We start from the raw sequence: 18,199 nt of genomic DNA, 5'->3' as shown, positions 1-18,199 counted from the left end.
GCAGAGCTCCCCCGAACAACCTTCCCGCCAAGAGGGCCCCGACCTGAGCCCTCTGCACTTGCCTGATGCCTGCCATGCGGTCTCCCGGATCCAGCCTCCTCATCGTCTCCGCTGTCCGAAGGGGGGGAAGCCCTCCTGGGCCTCCCCTCCGTGGGTCTCGAAGCACCAGGGGGCCGCCCGGCCGCCTCCGACCTGCTAGCAGCCGCGCCCCCGTCCACGATATCCCTTTGCCGCCTAGTGCACATCCGAGGCTCCGTCCGCACACGGGGAGGCAAGGCCTCGACCACGCGGCTCCCGGGCCTGCTGCCGGTCGGAACTGGAACTCCACTGCTACCGGGTACCACTTCACCGGGCCCCGCGCCCGGGCTTAGCCTCCTCGGGGGCCTCCGGGCCCGGACCGGTCTCCCGCCATCGCCGTCCCGATCCGCCGCCTCCGCCAGGGCAGGGCCAAGCTGTGCCCGTAGCCAGTCCACACCTTGATGCCGTGCTGCCGACCTGATCCCTTCCAGCAAACGCTCCACGTCGTCCATTGTTCCTGCAGAGGAGACAAAAGAAATCCGACCAAGCAAAGTCCGCGCTCCCCGAGGCGAACACAAACTCGACCAGGTAGGAAGTTAGAATGACTCACCTAAAATGGCTGCTCATTTAAATAGCCAATCCCACTTACCCATAATTCCAACCCTCGCTTACTTCCTCCTAAGCCCGCCTCCTAACCCCTGTCAAGGCCTTTTTCCGCTTAGCTGCGCTCTAGCTACATGGGGCTACAGTTCTGATTGTGGCAGTTCTGGGGTAATTTGCTAAAAGTAGTTACCGTGGAAACCAATGGAATGTTCCTGCTGAGTGCCTCACTCCTAGACTGTTGGCCAATAATTTCTCACCATTTATAGCTCCTATTGTATGCTATGGTACAGCTTTAATAATGATAGTATAGCACAATAAGAAGATGTAAAGCTGTGGACACAAAGGTGGTGTATGGCATATGTGATATAAAAGAATTCACAAATTAAACTTCGTTTAGATCATTTAATAGACATTTATTTTCAAAGTACAGGAACTGACACATGAAATAAAGTGCAGGGGCATGATATACAACTGAAAGACATTCATAGATATACCCTTCTGCAACTTATACACATCTCCAGTATATTATACCTTAGGAGCAAAGAAGTTTACATTTGCATCAGTGTGAACTCAGTGATGATTATTATGATGTTTATTTATAGTTAAATCCCCTCTCATAATATTGTAAAGCGCTACAGAATCTGTTGGCGCTATATAAATGGCAATAATAATAATAATGTAACAGAGCCAACAAATTGCACAGCAATACCAGTCAGAATGCTAATGTTATATACACAGATCAACCACAACATTAAAATCAGCTGCTTAATATCGTGTAGGTCCCCCTCGAACATTAAACCAGGTCCATGGACACCTCAGCTTGCAACTTGCAGGACTTAAATGATCTGCTGCTAATATCTTGGTGCCAGATATTACAGGACACGTTCAGAGGTCTTGTGGAGTCCAAGCCTCCACGCCTCAGAGCTGTTTTGGCAGCAGGAGGGGGACCTACAGAGTATTAGGCAGGTGCCTTTAATGTTGTGACTGATTGGTGTATGTCAGCCGGGAAGAGCTTGGAATGAGGACAGGGGGCCACTAGTATAGAGAGATATGTCTGCTGCTGCCTCACAGCATGTAAATATAAAATGTAACTATCATTTTTGCTTATTGGTGCATTCTAGTTATTGCAGAATAAAATATTTAATATAAAATTAAGAAAGGGAGTGCAGTATGATGTTGCACTGTGCTAGTTTGTGCTCAGATTGGCTATTTGTTTGTAGTTGCCCCCAGGCCGAATGTACCCAACCCCCCTGATGTCAGCTACACGTTCATGCTGCAATATGGTGCAATTCTCCCACTGGACCTCATCCAGTGCTCCAACTGAAAGAAATTTGAGACTGTGTAGGACATTACAGTAATCAGATGTCGTCCCTGTATAGATCTTGGAGCCAGATCAAGACTGTGTGCTCTGTTACGCATAATGTGTGTGTGTGTGTGTGTGTGTGTGTGTGTGTGTGCAAGTGGAATCACACTCTTTCCAACACTGGGGGGTATGAACCCAGGACGGGGGAACATGAATGAGCGGGTGGTCACATGATGGCGGCAGACGCTCCTGGAAAAGGAGTCAGTTTGGTGTGCATGCATGTCACTATGAGTGTCATCCTCGCTGTCTAGCCTGACTCAGGGGCAGAATGCTCTGACAGCACCATCAGTTCTAGCCATACCAGCCGCCCAGCTGTGCGTGAGGGGTAGGAAGGCAGCACGGTGACTGTGAACTGTGTATGTGACCCGTGAACTCGAACTTCACCAAGCGCGCGCAAAGTGCGAGAGGCAGACATACAGGATGTCTGTGCACATACACAGTGCACAGGCATCGAGCTGCCTCACACAAGCAGGGTGGTTCTCAGGATGCCATCTGTATCCGGGGTAAGTGTAGTGGATGTCCTCTGGGTCTTGTAACTGCTGGGAAAGCCATCTGGGTCCTGGTGTACGTGCAGGGAATGTCAGGCATCTGGGTACAGGGCAAGTGATGGTAATGCAATAAGGGGGCCTGTGCAAGGTGCTGGGGGCACAGAGCTCATGGGGCAGAGAGATGGCACAGAGAGGCTAGTGGCAGAGAGGTGGCATATAAAGGCTAGTGGCAGAGAGGTGGCACAGAAAGGCTAGTGGCAGAGAGGTGGCACAGAAAGGCTAGTGGCAGAGAGGTGGCACAGAGAGGCTAGTGGCAGAGATGTGGCACAGAAAGGCTAGTGGCAGAGAGGTGGCACAGAAAGGCTAGTGGCAGAGAGGTGGCACAGAAAGGCTAGTGGCAGAGAGGTGGCATAGAGAGGCTAGTGGCAGAGAGGTGGCACAGAAAGGCTAGTGGCAGAGAGGTGGCACAGAGAGGCTAGTGGCAGAGAGGTGGCATATAAAGGCTAGTGGCAGAGAGGTGGCACAGAGAGGCTAGTTGCAGAGCAGTGGCACAGGCAGCTTGTTTGGGGCAGGATTTTTGGAGACACATATGGCTCATTGGCATGACACAAACTTTATGAATTTGCTGCTCTTTGGCATGAGATACTTGGGTTTATGCATTTACTGTGCTCTTTGGCATGATATATCAAGATTATGCATTTACTGCTCATTGGCTTGAAATACAAGGTTGATAAATGTAACACTTTAATTGCATTCCCTTGTGGTAAAATCCTCCAGAACTCTTTTTACTAAATTATTGCCTGGTTCCAGAGATCTCCTTTATCGATTAGTGATGTCCAAGTGTTAACTCGGCAGGGCAATTTTTCCCCGGACTGCTCTCTAATAACTTTTCACACCTAAATGCCCAAGTGCATAGCACTTTAATTCTTTAAATTCCGTCTATCAACACATCTGTTTTGTTTGTGTACTTGTGTCTCTTACTGATGTTAATGGGTTGGTTGGTAATATTGCACTTTGGACCACTAAACTGTTTTGCCCCCCAGGTCACAAGGTGCACACCTTCAGCCCATTTAATGAGGCTCTCATACTGTACCTGCTGGGGACATCCCTGGGGGATGGAGAATCAAGACATTGGGGAATAATACCGAGACTGCCAGACAGAAGCCCAAACTTTTGTAATTAGACTTAGGTGACAAGTGACTTTAGTACAAGTTTAGCTCAATCGCAAAGCAAAATTTAATGTTACCTTGAACAAAAAATAAAATAATAATGTATCTATCTACAAAACATTTTTTTTTTTTAGTTATTTTATTCCAAATAGATATACATACATTTATACATTGTGTATGTATATTTTGACACCCATAGGGATATACTGTATATAGAGGAAATTGGGGGCAGTCCATCCGTGCCTATATATAGCTGACTTGTCCATCTCAGTCACACATGGAGGGAGCATGTCTCGGAGACAGTTACTAGTCACCCAGGACCAGTGTTAAGGATCTAGTTACCGGAGGCTGAGAGGACGACACCATGAAGAAAACTAGTAAGTGGGACTGGGAGGTGAAGCTAGACGGATACATTGAAGCAAAGGTAGAACCCAAGGATACATAGAAGGAGATAGAGGCCAGCAATAAGGCAGGGATAGCGAGGCTGAGAAATGGGCTCATACAGACATAAAGTGAATTAAATGGCAGAGGTAGAGGGACAGAGAGAGGGTGAGGGGGTAGCATGCACATGCAGCTGTCATTAGAAAGATGAGACAGACCCTTCATAGACCCAAAATAACCCCACTGTGTGCGAGGGAGCTGGAGATCTCACTATATAACTGGATTAGAAATAAAATGCTTATCTTGTGATATTATCTGTCTAATATTCTATATTTAATTCTTATACAGTGCCATCTGTCATTACATAGATTAGCAATAATATAATACCGGATCATTTGGAATAATGTTAGAACTGCATTTCTGACACTTTATTCCCTGGATTTGGGACTCTGTATTCTTTGCATTTAGGATTCTTGGTTCCTTGGATTTGGGACTATATATTCCATTGATTCAAGATTATATGTTCCTCGGATTTATGATTATATGTTCCTTGGATTTACGATTATATGTTCCTTGGATTTATGATTATATGTTCCATGGATTTACGATTATATGTTCCATGGATTTACGATTATATGTTCCATGGATTTATGATTATATGTTCCGTGGATTTACGATGATATGTTCCATGGATTTACGATTATATGTTCCATGGATTTATGATTATATGTTCCATGGATTTACGATGATATGTTCCATGGATTTATGATTATATGTTCCATGGATTTACGATTATATGTTCCATTGATATACGATTATATGTTCCTCGGATTTATGATTATATGTTCCATGGATATATGATTATATGTTCCTTGGATTTATGATTATATGTTCCTTGGATTTACGATTATATGTTCCATGGATATACGATTATATGTTCCTTGGATTTATGATTATATGTTCCTTGGATTTACGATTATATGTTCCATGGATATACGATTATATGTTCCTTGGATTTATGATTATATGTTCCTTGGATTTCCGATTATATGTTCCATGGATATACGATTATATGTTCCATGGATTTATGATTATATGTTCCATGGATATGCGATGATATGTTCCTTGGATTTATGATTATATGTTCCTTGGATTTATGATTATATGTTCCATGGATTTACGATTATATGTTCCTCGGATTTATGATTATATGTTCCATGGATATACGATTATATGTTCCTCGGATTTATGATTATATGTTCCATGGATATACGATGATATGTTCCATGGATTTACGATGATATGTTCCTCGGATTTACGATGATATGTTCCTCTGATTTGGGATTGTATCTCTATATTCCTGGCATTCTGTATCACTGGGAATTTGGAGTATGTATTTAAGAAATACCGTTTTCCTACAATTGGGTGCTTGTATTCCTGTGATTTGGGATTCTGGATTCCTGATTTTAAGTACTCCTGGGGGATCTGGGATTATATATTCCTGATATTCTGTATTCTGCTTTCGTGCTACTTGGGATTATGTATTATTCATTCCTTGGATGATTTGATCGGGGATTATATACCCTTTGTATTCTGGCATTCTATTGTCCTGTAATTTGGGATTTTGTATTATTCTGGCATTCTATTGTCCTGTAATTTGGGATTTTGTATTATTCTGGCATTCTATTGTCCCGTAATTTGGGATTTTGTATTATTCTGGCATTCTATTGTCCCGTAACTTGGGATTTTGTATTATTCATTCCTTGGATAATGAGATCTGGGATTCTGATTTCCTGTGATTTTACATTTTACAAAATGGATTTTATATTTTGGAGGATGTGTACTCCTTACTACCTGGATTACCTGTTTACCCAAGACACTGTATTGTGTATTTCAGAGATTTTTTATTATAGATACTCTGATTTAATGATATTATTTATCACTTGGACTTTATAATTTTGGGAAATGTTTATATTCCTGGTACACAGTATTTGTATATAATTAAAAATATCTATATTCCTTGGATTCAGTAATCCTTTATAATCCATGTTATTGTTTAGCTATTCCAGTAAACTCCCTGAACGAGGAATGGTCATAAATTCCAGTATCTCTGAATCTCTCTAAACCTGTCCAAGCTTTATCACCTTTGATTTTCAGAGAGAGAGAGAGAGAGTTAGCCAGGAGATCGGGAATCGCAATGGCTGTACCTGCATTACTAGAGAAACCTAATGAGTTAAAAATCATAATAATTATCTCAATCTACATCCAGAGCTGTGGGAAACCCAGTAGGGTTATCTCCCTGAGACTGACTAAATCACCCCACACTCAGGCCAGAGAATTTGGTAATACAACACATTTGGTCTGAACACTCTGTCTTGTGGTATTTCTGAGGTCACTTGGCCATTTATATGTTGTTCCACCTGTTTCCAGTTCGGAATATTCCACATAGTGAAGACATTTCATTTTCTGCCATTTACAGAGCTCAATACAACTCAACTCAATGGCAAGTACCCACATATAGCTCAATGCGATGGCCAAGCCCACACCCAGCTTTAGACAATGCCAGATCATTGCCTAGCCTAACACAATGGCCAGGAACCATATGTAGATTAATACAATGTCTACACTTACCTCACTTTACACAATACCCAGTATCTACACATAGATCAATGCAGTGACCAAGAAATTGCCTAGCTTCACACAATGGCCACTTGGTACACTTATAATAATGTCTAAATTACAAAATAAATTTTACGGTATTTAAGTTTTTTTAAAATCCCTAGCAGCCTAGAAACATAGAATGTTACGACAGATAAGAACCATTCGGCCCATCTAGTCTGACCAATTTTCTAAATACTTTCATTAGTCCCTGGCCTTATCTTATAGTTAGGAGAGCCTTATGCCTATCCCACACATGCTTAAACTCCCTCACTGTGTTAACCTCTACCACTTCAGCTGGACGGCTATTCCATGCATCCACTACCCTCTTGGTAAAGTAATACTTCCGGATATTATTTTTAAACCTTTGCACCTCTAAATTAAGACAATGTCCTCTTGTTGTGGTAGCTCTCCTTCTTTTAAATATAGTCTCCTACTTTACTGTGTTGATTCCCTTTATGTATTTAAATGTTTCTATCATATCCCCCCTGTCTCGTCTTTCCTCCAAGCTATACATGTTAAGATCCTTTAACCTTTCCTGGTAAGTGTTATCCTGCAATCCATGAGCCTAAATCCTACCTTTTCTTAATTGCAGAACGTGTTTCTGCTGCTGAGCTGATCCATCACCTACCTTCACCTACCTACCTACCTCACCTACCTACCATCACCTGCCTCCTTTTTGCCCAGCACAAATTTCTTTGTTTTTGCTGGGCAGAGAAATGCTTCTCATAGAAAAGCATTGTGGACACAATGAGCATAAAATAACTGATTATTATTATTATTATTACATATTCCGCCGTACTGAACACTTTCTACTCAAAAAACAACTTTGTAAATATACCATAAACACACTTGGAAGCTATGAAAACATACATGAAATACATATTAGAAAATAGTAAATAAAAATAATAATAATAATAGTAATATATATATATATACGTGCTTGTATATAGTCCAATAAAAAATTAAATAATTTAGTAGTGGATATTATATGTTTACAAAATAAACAGTCCGCGTCTACTCTCTCTCAATGATGTCTGCAGCCTTTGATGTTTTTTTTTGTCTTCTTGCGAGGTCCTTATCTTATTTCACAGTAGTCTGCTGGGAAGAGCCAATGCTTTCTGCCAGCATTAGCAGGTAATTAACAGGGTTGTGAACACTTCAGAGTCCTCAGCAGGGAGACAGGGAAGTCTGTAACCTATCCTGCACATCCTAATGTAAACACTGATAATGTAGGTAATCCTTTGACAAAATAGATCTATCTTTTCAGGAAGAGTAGGAAGGCTGTGTGATTGACAGCCATGTGAGGTGTGGCTAGGGCTGCAGACAATAAGTTATTTACCGTAATTATGATATTGAAAAGAATTGAGTTGTGAGAATGAATGATCTAGGTGGTTCAGGCACTCAGACTGACCCATTAACACAATAGCTGGTGCCCCCACTTAGTTCACTGTAAAGGCCAAGCCTGTACCTAACTTCACACAATATTAGGTGCAAACACTAAGCTTCATACAGTATAAAATAAACACACCTAGCATCCATACCTAATAACCCACAGTCCTAGGTGTCCACTCAAACGTAGCTTTAAACAAAACGATACACCAACGGTGAGCTACATACAATACAAGGTGCGTACAGTTAGCTACATATAACCTCACATAGCTTGACTTTATACTAAGCACCAACACTAAGATTAACACAATATAAAGAGCTCACAACTTATCTGAACACAATGTAAAATGCCCAGACAAAGATTCACACAATATCATGTGCCACAGCTGGCATCCCATAACACTAAGCCTACATGCTTTGTTCTTGGGCCATTAAACCCGTCCTTTATCCCATAATCAGACCTCCTAAACCCCGGATGTTTTGATCCAGCATGCTTCCATAATTATTTTGCTCAGTCTGTATCTGGTGAGACTTTGTTTGTATCGTCACAGATACGTATTGTATCACAGTGCTGTGTGATACTCAATTAATTCCCCAGCAATTTGGGCCCAGTTAACACAAAATCATTGGGGAGCAATTCCAATATGATGCTATATGTCAAAAGCCTGTTCCTATAACTTTCATCCGGTTCCCCGGTCACTGTCTAGAATCATACATACTCAATCAAGTCCTTAGAATGTTTAATGTTTATTGATGTAATGGTGTGATAATGTATTTGTAGCAAGTATATGGGGATTTAAAGGGAAATTGTCACTTCCCAGGATTTTAATATTACGGTATGTTTATTTATCCCTATATTTAACAAGTATGCATCTTTGAGGTGTGAAAAATAAACTTAAATGTAGAAATCCGCATCTCTTTATCCTGCGAATGGGTTCCTCCATCTTCGCTCCCTGTCAGTCATTGTTATAAACTCTGTCTGTCCTTTGTACCTGGCAGTCAGCATACTAACAGAGCAAACATACAGAGAAGAGAAGTGAAGCAGGGCCATACCTAGAGTGTTTGGCACCACCCCCCTTTAAAATGTTTTCAAGAATATATATATATATATACTGTGTATTTTGATATTAATAGATATAGTTATATCAAAATACATTGAGAATGAAAATATATATAAGCATATGTGTTTATTTTGTTCACAATCTGCCAGCCCATGCCCTGCCCCCCTTCTACATCACCCTACAAACCCTTCCCCACCTACAAACCCCTAACCCCCTACAAACCACTGCTCCCACCACAAAGACCCTGTCCCCCTCTCTACAAACTCCTGCTTCCCCAAAAAAACTCTGTCCCCCTCTACAAATCCCTGCACTCCTCTCTACAAACCGCTACTCCCCCCCACAAATCCCCTGTCCCCTCTACAAATCCCTGCCCCCCTCTCTACAAACCGCTCTCCCCACACAAATCCCCTGCCTGTATGTTAAATAAAGTGCTATTTTGTTGTGCAAAATGAAAAATAACTTTTACCTTTATGACCCAATTCACAGTCCTCTACCCCACACTACCTGAGCAGCATGCTCACTGCAGCTCACTGTCCAACTCAACTTGAGCAGCATGCTCACTGCAGCTCACTGCCCAACACAACTTGAGCCGCATGCTCACTGCAAGTCACTGCCCAACACAACTTGAGCAGCATGCTCACTGCAGCTCACTGCCCAACACATCCTACAACACACTCTACCTGAGCAGCATGCTCACTGCAGCTCACTGCCCAACACATCCTACAACACACACTACCTGAGCAGCATGCTCACTGCCCAACACACACTACCTGATTAGCATGCTCACTGCAGCTCACTGCACAACACATCTTACAACACACACTACCTGATTAGCATGCTCACTGCAGCTCACTGCACAACACATTCTGCAACTCACACTACCTGAGCAGCATGCTCACTGCAGCTCACTGCCCAACACACACTACCTGAGCAGCATGCTCACTGCAGCTCACTGCCCAACACACAGCTTTTCTTCGTATTGCAAGACTTCATTTTCAAACCTTACTCTGTATGTAAACAATTTAACTTGATAAAATGATTTACAATAAATTACATTTTAGTTGCATAACTAAACTTTTTAACAAACTCTTCTACTATAGCCTAAATGTTGCAATTGCCTGCCAGTCCCATAATACCCGTGTGAATAAACCAGCGAGTTATTCCAAGATCCACAATGATTATGAGCTGGCGTCATTGTAATCTGAAATGCCAAGGATCTGTTATTGGCAACTCTCAGCATGCTTGTGGTTTTGGTCTTGTGATTCCTTGCTCTACTCAACCAGCATTAAAGGGACACTCCACTGCCCAAATACAATAAATACATAAATTTAAAGCTATACCCCCAATGAAAGCATGCATGCAAATTCATTATGCATTTTTTCATTGGGGTTATATCTAAAGATAGTTAGCAAAACCTGCAGTACTCTTGCCTGCTGCCTTTTTTAGCCCTCCCCTTCTAACCCCGCCCAGACTTTCTGTGTCTGTCCAATCACAGATTTCCCAATGCAGATCAATGAGAAGTCTTTGCAAGGCAGGTGCTCTGGGCAATTGCTTCCTCTTGAGTTTTGTTTCACTGAGCTAACCAAATCAGGAAGTAACATGACGGGATGTCTGATTGACAGCCAGGGGGTGTAACAGGGTTAATTTATAAAAAAATATATATTTTATATTTAAATCTGCACTTTTTGTAAAATGAAAAAAAGGACACACTCTTCACACATAAAGCACTTAAGCAAAATAAAGAGCTCTAGGAGTCTGGAGTTTCCTCGTAAAGGGACACTAAAGGCACCCAAACCACTTCATCTCATTGAAGTAGTCTGGGTACAGTGTCCCTATCATTATATCTTTGCAATACAAAACACTGCAGTTTACAAAAAGTTTAGAAAAACTGCAATGTTTACATTGCAGAGATAAGACTGCCTCTAGTGGCTCTGCCAAAAGGACACTTTAACACAAAATTGTTCATTTAGAGGGACACTGTAGGCACCCAGACCACTTCAGCTCATTGAAGTGGTCTTGTGCAATGTACCTTAACCCTACAGTGGTAATTAGTGCAATTTCTGAGACACTGCAATAATTACCATGCAGGGTAAACTCCTCCTCTAACAGACGGCCACTAGTGTGACTTCCAGGTACTTAGACGACTTTTGGTTGTCTAAGTGACGCTGGACGTCCTCACACTATGCATGAGGACTTCCAGCGTAACCAGAATCCCCATAGGAAAGCATTAAATAATGCTTTCTTCTGGAGAAATCCTAATGCCAGTGTGGCCATTGCTGCGCATGTGCATTAGGTCGGCGGGGGAAGAGCGTGGGCGGAGCCTAACCAAGCGTCGGTGGATATCGGCGCTGGATTCAGGTAAGTGACTAAAGGGGTTTTAAACCCTTTAGTGCTGCAGGAGGGGAGGAATGAGGGAGGGGGGCACTGTAAGAACCTATAGTGCCAGGAGAACGGCTTTGTTTTCATTACACTATAGAATTCCTTTAGTTATATAAGTTATATAAGTTATATAAGCTTCTGAGCCTGTTAGCACAGAAAAGAAAGTATTGGAAAAGATTGCTTCTGCTTTTACCTTAAAGACATACAGGTTTATTTACTAAAGTGAGAATTAAAAGTGAATTTCAAATTTAAAGGACCACTATAGTGCCAGGAAAACATACTTGTTTTCCTGGCACTATAGGGTCTCTAGGTCCCCCCCCCCCACTCTGGGCCCCCCCTCCCGCCGTGCTCTAGGGGGTGGAAGGGGTTAAATCTTACCTGTTTTCCCCCGCCAGGCTCCCTCGGCGTGGGGAACTCTCCTCCTCCTTTTCGTCATCATCGGTTCAATGCGCATGCGCGGCACGAGCCGCACGCGCATTCAGCCAGTCCATAGGAAAGCATTTTCAATGCTTTCCTATGGATGCTGGGGTCTTCTCGCTGTGATTTTCACAGTGAGAAGCGCGGAAGCGCCTCTAGCGGCTGTCAATGAGAAAGCCACTAGAGGCTGGATTAACCCATTTCTCTGAAACTGCTCTGTTTACAGCAAAAAGGGTTACACCTGGATAGACCTGGCACCCAGACCACTTCATTAAGCTGAAGTGGTCTGGGTGCCTATAGTGGTCCCTTAAGATCAAAATAGCCGCACTGGAACAATTCTCTTAGTTAGCTATGCTTTCAGTGCGGCCACTCTGACCTTAAATTTGAATTCTCATGTTAGTAAATAGCCCTAACAACTGCAACACATAGATACACGCATAACCCATGTTATTTTGTAGAAGTAATAATCTGAATTATCTTATATCATGCGTTCTGTTATCTGAAATGACACCCAATATACCTCTATCCATTACCATTCTATTTATGATCCGTTAACCCTAAGTTTCTCTAATCTGTTGCTACTGTTTATCTGTCTTGCTGTGCTTTTTAAAATCCTGCCTCAATATGCTTTTTTTTCCAGTTAAAGACCTCCTGTATTGGAGAGACACCTTCCTCTCTGCTGCCTGTCTCACCGGGTTAACCCTCTCCCTGCTGTGCCTCATCCAATTCAGTGTGATCAGTGTGGTTTCATACGGGTGTCTCATTTTCCTGAGTGCCACCCTCACGTTACGGATATACAATAAGTTCCTACACAAGCTTAGGAGAGGAAATGGAGCCAACCCCTTCCAGTGAGTGGTATATTGGTATTAGTGTGCATGCAATGTGTGGCAGGATTTTCTAGCTAAGGGATGTTTGACTCTGAGCATTGCAGCTGCTACCAACTACATTTGTCACAACAGCTGCAAGGCCCAAGGTAGGCAAAGTGTTCCAACAGCTCTAGTACAGAACACATAATCTGAATAAAATTGTTCTTACAGGTTAAAGAAATGTCCTGCCATGTTTGTTTAACGGTGTGCATAATGGGTACAGTGCGGTATAATAGCAGTGTGTAATAGGTACAGTGCGGTATAATAGCAGTGTGTGTAATAGGTACAGTGCGGTATTATAACAATGTGTGTAATAGGTACAGTGCAGTATTATAACAATGTGTGTAATAGGTACAGTGCGGTATTATAACAATGTGTGTAATAGGTACAGTGCGGTATTATAACAGTGTGTGTAATAGGTACAATGTAGTATTATAACAATGTGTGTAATAGGTACAGTGTAGTATTATAACAATGTGTGTAATAGGTACAGTGCGGTATTATAACAATGTGCGTAATAGGTACAGTGCGGTATTATAACAATGTGTGTAATAGGTACAGTGTAGTATTATAACAATGTGTGTAATAGGTACAGTGCGGTATTATAACAATGTGCGTAATAGGTACAGTGCGGTATTATAACAATGTGTGTAATAGGTACAGTGCGGTATTATAACAATGTGTGTAATAGGTACAGTGCGGTATTATAACAGTGTGTAATAGGTACAGTGTAGTATTATAACAATGTGTGTAATAGGTACAGTTCGGCATTATAACAGTGTCTGTAATAGGTACAGTGCGGTATTATAACAGTGTGTGTAATAGGTACAGTGTAGTATTATAACAATGTGTGTAATAGGTACAGTTCGGCATTATAACAGTGTCTGTAATAGGTACAGTGCTGTATTATAACAGTGTCTGTAATAGGTACAGTGTAGTATTATAACAATGTGTGTAATAGGTACAGTGCGGTATTATAACAATGTGCGTAATAGGTACAGTGCGGTATTATAACAATGTGTGTAATAGGTACAGTGCGGTATTATAACAATGTGTGTAATAGGTACAGTGCGGTATTATAACAGTGTGTGTAATAGGTACAGTGAAGTATTATAACAATGTGTGTAATAGGTACAGTGCGGTATTATAACAATGTGTGTAATAGGAACAGTGCGGTATTATAACAATGTGCGTAATAGGTACAGTGCGGTATTATAACAGTGTCTGTAATAGGTACAGTGCGGTATTATAACAGTGTGTGTAATAGGTACAGTGTAGTATTATAACAATGTGTGTAATAGGTACAGTGTAGTATTATAACAGTGTCTGTAATAGGTACAGTGCTGTATTATAACAGTGTCTGTAATAGGTACAGTGTAGTATTATAACAATGTGTGTAATAGGTACAGTTCGGCATTATAACAGTGTCTGTAATAGGTACAGTGCGGTATTATAACAGTATGTGTAATAGGTACAGTGTAGTATTATAACAATGTGTGTAATAGGTACAGTTCGGCATTATAACAGTGTCTGTAATAGGTACAGTGCTGTATTATAACAGTGTGTGTAATGGGTACGCTGCGTTCTTATAATAGTGTGTGTAATGTGTACAGTGCAGTATTACAATAGTGTCTGTAATAGGTACAGTGCGGTATTATAACAGGGTGTGTTATAGGTACAATTCAGCATTATAACAGTGTGTGTAATAGGTACAGTTCGGCATTAGATTAGTGTGGGTAATAGGTACAGTTCGGCATTAAATTAGTGTGTGTAATAGGTACAGTGCAGCATTATAACAGTGTGTGTATTGGGTACAGAGCGGTATTCTAGCAGTGTGTGTAATAGGTACAGTGCGGCATTATAACAATGTGTGTAATAGGTACAGTGCAGTATTATAACAGTGTGTGTAATGGTACAGTGCGGTATTATAACAGTGTGTGTAATGGTACAGTGCAGTATTATAACAGTGTCTGTAATAGGTACAGTGCAATATTATAACAGTGCGTGTGTTTTAGGTACAGTGCGTGTAATAGGTACAGTGCGGTATTATAACAATGTGTGTGTTTTAGGTACAGTGCAGTATTATAACAGTGTGTGTAATAGATACAGTGCGGTATTATAACAGTGTGTGTAATGGTACAGTGCGGTATTATAACAGTGTGTGTAATGGTACAGTGCGGTATTATAACAGTGTGTGTAATGGTACAGTGCAGTATTATAACAGTGTCTGTAATAGGTACAGTGCAATATTATAACAGTGCGTGTGTTTTAGGTACAGTGCGTGTAATAGGTACAGTGCGGTATTATAACAATGTGTGTGTTTTAGGTACAGTGCAGTATTATAACAATGTGTGTAATAGGTACAGTGCGGCATTATAACAATGTGTGTAATGGTACAGTGCAGTATTATAACAGTGTGTGTAATAGGTCCAGTGCAGTATTATAGCAGTGTGTGTAATAGGTCCAGTGCAGTATTATAGCAGTGTGTGTAATAGGTACAGTGCAGTATTATAGCAGTGTGTGTAATAGGTACAGTGCAGTATTATAACAGTGTGTGTTTTAGGTACAGTGCAGTATTATAGCAGTGTGTGTAATAGGTACAGTGCAGTATTATAGCATTGTGTGTAATAGGTACAGTGCAGTATTATAGCAGTGTGTGTAATAGGTACAGTGTAGTATTATAACAATGTGTGTAATAGGTACAGTGCGGTATTATAACAATGTGCGTAATAGGTACAGTGCGGTATTATAACAGTGTGTGTAATAGGTACAGTGTAGTATTATAACAATGTGTGTAATAGGTACAGTTCGGCATTATAACAGTGTCTGTAATAGGTACAGTGCGGTATTATAACAGTATGTGTAATAGGTACAGTGTAGTATTATAACAATGTGTGTAATAGGTACAGTTCGGCATTATAACAGTGTCTGTAATAGGTACAGTGCTGTATTATAACAGTGTGTGTAATGGGTACGCTGCGTTCTTATAATAGTGTGTGTAATGTGTACAGTGCAGTATTACAATAGTGTCTGTAATAGGTACAGTGCGGTATTATAACAGGGTGTGTTATAGGTACAATTCAGCATTATAACAGTGTGTGTAATAGGTACAGTTCGGCATTAGATTAGTGTGGGTAATAGGTACAGTTCGGCATTAAATTAGTGTGTGTAATAGGTACAGTGCAGCATTATAACAGTGTGTGTATTGGGTACAGAGCGGTATTCTAGCAGTGTGTGTAATAGGTACAGTGCGGCATTATAACAATGTGTGTAATAGGTACAGTGCAGTATTATAACAGTGTGTGTAATGGTACAGTGCGGTATTATAACAGTGTGTGTAATGGTACAGTGCGGTATTATAACAGTGTGTGTAATGGTACAGTGCAGTATTATAACAGTGTCTGTAATAGGTACAGTGCAATATTATAACAGTGCGTGTGTTTTAGGTACAGTGCGTGTAATAGGTACAGTGCGGTATTATAACAATGTGTTTGTTTTAGGTACAGTGCAGTATTATAACAGTGTGTGTAATAGATACAGTGCGGTATTATAACAGTGTGTGTAATGGTACAGTGCGGTATTATAACAGTGTGTGTAATGGTACAGTGCGGTATTATAACAGTGTGTGTAATGGTACAGTGCAGTATTATAACAGTGTCTGTAATAGGTACAGTGCAATATTATAACAGTGCGTGTGTTTTAGGTACAGTGCGTGTAATAGGTACAGTGCGGTATTATAACAATGTGTGTGTTTTAGGTACAGTGCAGTATTATAACAATGTGTGTAATAGGTACAGTGCGGCATTATAACAATGTGTGTAATGGTACAGTGCAGTATTATAACAGTGTGTGTAATAGGTCCAGTGCAGTATTATAGCAGTGTGTGTAATAGGTCCAGTGCAGTATTATAGCAGTGTGTGTAATAGGTACAGTGCAGTATTATAGCAGTGTGTGTAATAGGTACAGTGCAGTATTATAACAGTGTGTGTTTTAGGTACAGTGCAGTATTATAGCAGTGTGTGTAATAGGTACAGTGCAGTATTATAGCAGTGTGTGTAATAGGTACAGTGCAGTATTATAGCAGTGTGTGTAATAGGTACAGTGTAGTATTATAACAATGTGTGTAATAGGTACAGTGCGGTATTATAACAATGTGCGTAATAGGTACAGTGCGGTATTATAACAATGTGTGTAATAGGTACAGTGCGGTATTATAACAATGTGTGTAATAGGTACAGTGCGGTATTATAACAATGTGTGTAATAGGTACAGTGCGGTATTATAACAGTGTGTGTAATAGGTACAGTGTAGTATTATAACAATGTGTGTAATAGGTACAGTGTAGTATTATAACAATGTGTGTAATAGGTACAGTGCGGTATTATAACAATGTGTGTAATAGGTACAGTGCGGTATTATAACAATGTGTGTAATAGGTACAGTGCGGTATTATAACAGTGTGTGTAATAGGTACAGTGTAGTATAACAATGTGTGTAATAGGTACAGTTCAGCATTATAACAGTGTCTGTAATAGGTACAGTGCTGTATTATAACAGTGTCTGTAATAGGTACAGTGTAGTATTATAACAATGTGTGTAATAGGTACAGTTCGGCATTATAACAGTGTCTGTAATAGGTACAGTGCGGTATTATAACAGTGTGTGTAATAGGTACAGTGTAGTATTATAACAATGTGTGTAATAGGTACAGTTCGGCATTATAACAGTGTCTGTAATAGGTACAGTGCTGTATTATAACAGTGTCTGTAATAGGTACAGTGTAGTATTATAACAATGTGTGTAATAGGTACAGTGCGGTATTATAACAATGTGCGTAATAGGTACAGTGCGGTATTATAACAATGTGTGTAATAGGTACAGTGCAGTATTATAACAATGTGTGTAATAGGTACAGTGCGGTATTATAACAGTGTGTGTAATAGGTACAGTGTAGTATTATAACAATGTGTGTAATAGGTACAGTGCGGTATTATAACAATGTGTGTAATAGGTACAGTGCGGTATTATAACAATGTGCGTAATAGGTACAGTGCGGTATTATAACAGTGTCTGTAATAGGTACAGTGCGGTATTATAACAGTGTGTGTAATAGGTACAGTGTAGTATTATAACAATGTGTGTAATAGGTACAGTTCGGCATTATAACAGTGTCTGTAATAGGTACAGTGCTGTATTATAACAGTGTCTGTAATAGGTACAGTGTAGTATTATAACAATGTGTGTAATAGGTACAGTTCGGCATTATAACAGTGTCTGTAATAGGTACAGTGCGGTATTATAACAGTATGTGTAATAGGTACAGTGTAGTATTATAACAATGTGTGTAATAGGTACAGTTCGGCATTATAACAGTGTCTGTAATAGGTACAGTGCTGTATTATAA

General features: G+C 40.6%; 1 protein-coding gene across 1 annotated transcript in view; it reads left to right on the top strand.

The window, feature by feature from the left end:
* Positions 1–18,199, top strand: part of RTN2 (reticulon 2) — a 45,173-nt gene that overhangs the window by 15,071 nt on the left and 11,903 nt on the right. The window contains exon 4 of the mRNA XM_063431772.1: positions 12,570–12,777. Within this exon, the coding sequence (XP_063287842.1) occupies positions 12,570–12,777 (208 nt within the window). The remainder of the gene's footprint in view (positions 1–12,569; positions 12,778–18,199) is intronic.

Source organism: Pelobates fuscus, chromosome 9 (assembly GCF_036172605.1).
Source record: "Pelobates fuscus isolate aPelFus1 chromosome 9, aPelFus1.pri, whole genome shotgun sequence".
In the NCBI taxonomy this organism is placed as follows: Eukaryota; Metazoa; Chordata; class Amphibia; order Anura; family Pelobatidae; genus Pelobates; species Pelobates fuscus.
Note: the sequence above shows the minus strand (reverse complement) of the source record. Positions and strands in the feature narration are given on the sequence as shown.